A 7305-nucleotide genomic window follows, 5' to 3' on the forward strand; every position below is an offset into this window, starting at 1 on the left:
ATTCTGAACTCGAAGCGATTTCGACCACTTTTTCACTAAATTTAACATATTTTTTGTCATTATATCAATATTTTGATAAATAACCCCCACAAATGTTCTATTTTCTATTACTATATTAGTTGGCATCCAGTATGCAAATTATTGGCACTCTGTGGTCCTTAAAAACATATATTTATTCCAATTTTAGCAAATATCACATTTTTTGGCGAAGCGAAGCAGGCGTATAATAATATTTCGGGTGATAACACAGAGATGGCCGAGAGTTATACACTGCTATCACTTTTTTTTCATATCTAGGAACATATATCTTGCTAAAAATCACAATGAGCCTTACTCCATCTGTATGGTACCGACCAACCCCCTTGGCTCATAGCCTATAGGCTTCGATATGCGATTGAACTCATGACTTAGACTGCCTGCTGCATAAATATTGCATTGCTAATTACCTCCACCACCTGTTTTCACCCCTGTCTGTCTGTCTGTTTGTTTGTCTGTCTGAACAAGATATCTCAAAAAGTTCTGGACGGATTCGGACGAAACTTTGTGAACAGATTGGGTGTGCGACAAGGAGAAATCAATTCGATTTTGGTAAAGATCCGAAAATGGATTTGGATACGGGAATTATTTAATTTTTTTAAAGCGATTCTTCACCATTGAGAGATCGGGCGAAATGTGATGTATAGCATGATATTTAAAAAAAGTTATGGACGAGTTATGACTATACTTGGTGGACGAGTTGATTATGCGACAAGAACAAGCCGATTAGATTTTGGTTCAGGTCCCATTCCAGATCCGGCCTGTCATTGGGATACAAAACTTAAACTGTTCAGCCTGGCGGAGGTATGTGCTCTATCGAGTGCTGATCTAGTTATGGTTGCAATTAATCCCCGTGTTTTTCATTATATGTTATTGCCCATAATGTGAAAACTGGATGTAGAAGGGGGTGCATAACTCGATGAAAATCCAAATGTCTCACTGATGGAAAAAGTATTTTTATTTTTATTTTTTACATTTGCATGTGCAGTACTGTATTAATCTATCATAATATGAATTGCACCAGAGTCTTATGCTTAAAAGGTTATGGTCCTGAACCTATCCCTTCCTCTACAGTCTACACCCTCTTCTAACTTTTATTCTCAAATTTGGAAAAAGGTGACCTCTGACATATCAGCAATTGTCCCAACTGGAATCAGCTCTTTGGATCTCCAATCAGCACATACTGTAACTGAACTGTAAGAAATTCCTAAATAGGGTGTATGCATGGCAGGTGCCCCCTATTTGTCAGAGCCTTTATGATATGTATACCATATGATACAGAATCTCAACTCTTGAGGGTAATCCAATCTGATGACACACAGTGGTACCCAGTGATTGTATGACCATGCCGTCAGGCCCTGTGAGTTAGGCTGCATGTGTTTGTTACCTCTGCTACTGACTATGTGTCGCCGTTTTTCTCAGAGATGACCAAACTGGTCTAAGTCAAACTTGGTAAGATTAACTTTCTATGAACTATGAACTTTCTAGTCATTTTAGTTGTTTTTTATTTACTTCTTCAGCATTCTTATTTTCATTCTGCCTCGTTTTCCAGATAAGGTAAATGAAAATCTCCAGCGATTTGCAGAAGTTGGCGTGGCTGTCAGCTCAGTAAAGAGGTTCAAACATGACTTCAACATCATTACGGGCACATTAGCAGCTGCCAGACTCATGAGCCCAGACGTACGGTACGACGACACATCACCATCAATACAATCAGTGAGTCACCAAACCACTACATACGACAAAAGCAAGGCGAAGCTGCAGGCTAAAGATCACAGTGAGGTTGAAATGAAGTGTAACAAAGATGGTTTCTATCCTCCCAAGAGTTTAGATAATAAAGGCAGGGAGTTGGGCAGCTCAGTTGAGCAGCAAGAGGAACTGAAAATTACAGGAGATGCAAATGTGGGGATGAAGAGGGTAGCTTTAAGACCAACAGATGGTGAGCAGCACAGCCAAAAGCGTAGAAAAGGGAACTCCAATGAAACAGGAAGCAATTTACACAGTACAATAGAGAAGGAAGAATTGGGCCATGGTGTCATTAAAAGAGACCAGCTTGAAGAAAAAACGTATCACAATGAAACCTTGCCTTTGAATACTCCCCACAAATCCTGTAGAATGGCTAGTGAGGAGGACAGAACATCGAGATCACCCAGTGATGTGGCATGGACAAAAGACTTCTTATCAGAATTTGTCCTTGGAGGCAGTGTTAAGCCGCTGAGTTTTTTGGATCCACAGGATTGGAAACAAACCACAAGTCAGGACTTATGGAACACCCCACATGAGGGGACTCAAGCAGCAGAACCTGATCAAGAAGAGGCGGGACAAGATGTGGCTGCGCAAACAGGAAGTAGGTAGCCCTTGGTCATGCATGCTTTTTATTATATCCGAAAAAGCAACGGTGGTCTCATTGTAATGTCATCGAGAGAAACATTTTTACTTTGTGATTGTCATCCTTTTTCTGCCTTTTTTGTAGCTCACAGAAAATGCTCCAATCCTATTTCCAATGCTGACACTGAAGAAATGTTGGAAGATGACATGTTAATCTCTCCTGGAACCGATGACACGCCAAGCGATGAGTTGTGGAATGAAGGCAAACTCAAGGACATGACTTTTGAAATGCCTCTACTCCATGATGGCACAGTCCCTCCTTCATTAACCAGTTCTCCCAGATTTGCTGTTTCACCCTGCCTTACTATTTGTACTTCGACAACTTTCACAACCAGCTCCACCACTCTGCCCCTTTTTACTAGTTCCATTGCTTCACACAGTCCCTATCTACCACCCCTTCCTCCCAGCTGCCCTCCACCGCCCCTTCCTCCCAGCTCTCCACCACCCCTTCCTCCCAGCTCCCCTCCACCGCCCCTTCCTCCCGACTCACCTGCACCGCCCCTTCCTCGCATCTCACCTGCACCGCCTATTCCTTACAGGTCACCTGCACTGTTCCTTCCTCGAAGCTCACCTGCACCACCCGTTCCTAGCAGCTCACCTGCACCACCCGTTCCTCGCAGCTCACCTGCACCACCCGTTCCTCACAGCTCACCTGCACCACCCATTCCTCGCAGCTCACCTGCACCACCCGTTCCTCACAGCACACATGCACCACCCGTTCCTCGCAGCACACCTGCACCACCTCTTCCTCACAGCTCACCTGCAGTGCCTTTTCCTCAGAACACCCCTGCACAACCCTTTATTTCCACTTCTCTAAGACACCATCTTCCATGTATTCCCCAAAGTAGACCTTCTGTATCTCTACCTCTGTTGCAAAACAATTCCACATTACCACCCCGTCCTATCCAACAGAATGTATATTCTCCTGGAACTACAACTGGTCCCACAATGGGGATGCAGCAACCATGGGGCATGTACAATAATGTTCCTCAAGTTCAACTCCAGCAATCCACACACCCAAACTTTGCAGGTGGCTCTGCTTTCCCAGGTATGTTCCAAGCTCCTTCACCCGTCTCTGGGCTTTGGCCAAATGCTAGGAATTCGTACTGGCCTTCCACATCACCATCCACATCTTGGTTAACACCAGACACTGGGGTTCAACAACCAAATCGTTTTGTTGGTCCGCAGCAGGCTACTTGGTTCCCTGGGCCTTTTCAGTGAAGTGTGCATTTCAAGGTATAAAATAATTTCTTCATCATGTTTGAGATATCCAAGTTTACTTCACATCCAACTTTTGTAATGGGTTTGGTCTCGTGGAAGTTAAACTTTTATTCATAGCTGTGGGTTTGTTCAATACATCTCCCATCTTGGCACATGCAATATTCCACCAGCATCTGGTTTTATGTGAAATGCATGAAAGTGTAACTCTCACTTGCAATCCCCTTTATTCCGTTCTGACTTTCCTCCCATGCCATCCACTTTCACTTGTAGTTTATTAATCTGCCTGTGCTTACTTTCCTAATTGATAATGAATGGGCGAGGGAAGAGAGGAAGGATATTGGAAATGGGGGAATCGACTTGGGAAACGTTACCGAGAAGGAAATTTGAATTTAACCGTTTTGTGCATTTACAATCTGCTGGCATGATGGTATTACGCGGTTATGCTTCAATAACCAGGGTTGTTGTAAGGCCAGTGGCACCATCAGGTTGTCTTCCTGTTTATAAAGTTCAAAAATACAACCACATCGATCTCCAAGAAACAATCACTGTTAAATGTCAAGTGAACTGGAATGGCCAAAGTATCACTTATTTTGTTTGAGTTAATATTCTCTTTATTTTATTTTTTCACATTGATGTACTGTTTTCTTTCTTTTTTTTAAATCTTAAGGTGTAAACATCAAACAAACTGACATATTTGTATTAAAATTATATGCTTTACTTGGATATAAATGACCACATATTAATTAGCAATCCCGCAAAATAACTGTAAAGAAGGATTCTCCCCCATTCTCCCCCCCCCGCCCCCCCCCCCACCATCCCTCAAAGTAATTTGATGGGCCATTGTTTGGTATTGATGTGTGGCTGACAGCACGTTTGTTAACCTAGCTGTATGGCTAGGTTTGCTGTACCATGTACAGTGTATAGTTTTATAAACTGCTTGAACTCAGCAGCTTTTCAAATTTGGTAAACTTATGACAATGTGGATTTGTTTTTAACAAGTTACAGGATACCTCGTGTACTTGGAAGTAACTTTCTAGTTCGTAGTCCTGTATTATTATTATTTTTATGGTCAAAAAGAGATACCTTGAAGTTTGTTCCGATGTTATGTAACCTCGGTGAACTGAAAAATAAAATCGTACCTTGTAATCATTTGTACATTATTGAGTTCTAAAATAAATATTTAGCTTTGAGATTTCTTCCTTGGTTTTTGTGCGTATGTGTATTTAAAAATAAAGAACATCTTCTCACATGCTCAGTCCGTTAAACTTGCACACCTGACCTCTGCTATTCAGGCAGACACATGGGCTTAGCCTCAGTTCCAAGAATGGTTGAGGCTATATTTGCTGTGTGAGCCTTTACCAGCACCTACTTGTCTCCGTTTCGAACGACTGCAATGGTGAGAAAAGGAAGGAGTCTCCACATCATGTGTTTTTTTGTTTTTTTTTTGTTAGAATTGTGAGTAAGAGCAAAGGAAAACAGGTTCTGGGCCGATCTCCAAAGTTTGCAGGTCATGGGCACAGCCCCCCCCGCCACCCACACATGTGAGGGGGGGGGGGGGAGAAGTCGACTTCCTGAATATATATTTGCCCCACCTCCCCCCCCATCCCCCGCCCTCCAGGTGGAGCAAGTGTTTCTGCTAATTTAAATGAAATGGTCTTAATACGATTAACAGGCATGTACATAATACAAGTGGATGGACAACGGCAATTCTGAACCCTTGTGCACAAATTTGCTGCAGCCCTGATAGAAGATGTGTGATGAACGGAAGCATTCAACACCAAAGCTTATCTTGTTCTACTGCTGCAAGCCGTGTGTAATGGGGTGGAAGAAATGGTTGGGAAGCAAAATAACAGAAGTTGAAGTGACGGTAGATTAAATAAATGGAAGATGAAGATCGAGGTGAAGGAATAATTTATATGGGGGCATTCAGCCCTGGTGCATAGACTGGCTTGGGGTGTGGGGGGAGTTTGGTTAGGTTATATTTACAACAATAAATATGGGGGGTTTTATAATATTCACAACAAGAAACAAATGTAGGATATGCGAGGTAGAAGCAGAAAGCATGAGTTGCCCCCTTTTAGAATGAATGAATGAATATGAATGATAGTTTTAAGGCCATTTTCCCCGCTAGAGCGGGGGTTAGCCTTGCGGGCCCCATGACAATCATGGTTCCCTGCTTGAGGCAATGTTTTTATGGCCGGATGCCCTTCCTGACGCCAACCCTTGGTCACGCTCTTACGGTGCGCAGGGATACGGTGTACCTATTCTAAACCGGGGTACACACCGTGATCATTCATCCCAGCAAGCTGGTACTCAATTTGCCGACCTCGGAAGGATGACAGGCTGAGTCAACCCCCCTGGCGTTAATTCAGCGATCGACCGGGGTACACACCGTGATCATTCATCCCAGCAAGCTGGTACTCAATTTGCCGACCTCGGAAGGATGACAGGCTGAGTCAACCCCCCTGGCGTTAATTCAGCGATCGACCGGGATTCGAACCCAGGATCCTAGGATCCCAAGCCAGCACCCTAACCGCTAAGCCAACACACCAGCCCTTTTAGGATGCAAGAAAACTCAGGTCAGAACAGCTGTATGCACAAAGGCACAAAAAAGTTTGTTGAGTAATCCACTGGCACTTCAACAAAAATTTCAAAATACCAATTCCAGAAAACTCATGGAAATATGAACCACTGAAAACAAGGAAGTAATGCTTAGGTATGACCTGACGATCTCATCTCGTGTGAATACAACAACACAACAGGCATTTTAAGGCCATTTTCCCTGCATGTGAATGTATGTGAATGCGTGTGAATGTGAATGCGTGTGAATGTAGAAAACAAATCATTGCAACCTGTTGTGGTACTTCGGTGCAAAAATTAAGAGATGACCAAAGAAGGAAAGGTTCAAGGTATTGTACACAAATGCAAGGAGATTGAATGGAAGGATGGAAGAGCTGGAAGCTCAGATGAACAGTGTGAATATAATCTGATTCACAATGTTCACAAAAATGTAGGTGGCATGTACATCCACTTTGTGTAATAGTTTCAGTTTGCAATAAGGGACTTTCAAAATTATGCAGTCCGCCCCAGAATGCTCGGCGTGCATGCACAGAAACCCCTAGAAATAGCGATCTTTGTGGCATGTGAACTGCTATCATGCGTGTGCGGTAAGGATTGTTACCTAAAATGGCTCACAAAGCTTCTAAAAGAAGTTGAAAATACTTGCAAAAGTATCTGAGAGAAAGCTGGGATGTGCCTCTGCACAACAAAATAGTTTGAGGGAGACAGCATATCTGGTTTGGGTGCTTATGAATACCAATGGGCAGGTCATGTGTGGGGCTTATTTGTACACAGAGTGAGTTTAAAATCAACTTTAAAAATAATATTGCAAAGAAAGCAGAGTTCATGCCTGTGGGTCATATTCTACAAATGCCACCCATTCCACAAACCATGCCTTCCCTCTTCTCCCCCACCGTCATAACATCATATCAGCACAAAACGATTATCTTATGGCTATTTCCGTCTAATTTATTGCAATTCAGTGCCGTTTCAGTGTCTAATCTGCCTTTGTGTGAGGTACAGAAGTATACAACATAAAAAGTCAGCTTTCAGGACTAGTCTGACGACGCACACTCGTACTCAGAACAAAATCGTTAAACA

General features: G+C 42.9%; 1 protein-coding gene across 2 annotated transcripts in view; it reads left to right on the plus strand.

Annotated features, from left to right (window-relative positions):
* Positions 1 to 4892, plus strand: part of LOC137424934 (protein TASOR) — a 241837-nt gene extending 236945 nt beyond the window's left edge. For both annotated transcript variants that reach the window (XM_068112841.2, XM_068112842.2), the window contains 2 exons: positions 1589 to 2383; positions 2510 to 4892. In XM_068112841.2, coding sequence (XP_067968942.2) covers positions 1589 to 2383; positions 2510 to 3645 — 1931 coding nt within the window. In that variant the 3' untranslated portion in view covers positions 3646 to 4892. The remainder of the gene's footprint in view (positions 1 to 1588; positions 2384 to 2509) is intronic.
* The last annotated feature ends 2413 nt before the right edge of the window (positions 4893 to 7305 follow it).

The sequence above is a fragment of the Myxine glutinosa genome, chromosome 4 (genome assembly GCF_964187855.1).
Source record: "Myxine glutinosa chromosome 4, kmMyxGlut1.1, whole genome shotgun sequence".
Classification (NCBI taxonomy): Eukaryota; Metazoa; Chordata; class Myxini; order Myxiniformes; family Myxinidae; genus Myxine; species Myxine glutinosa.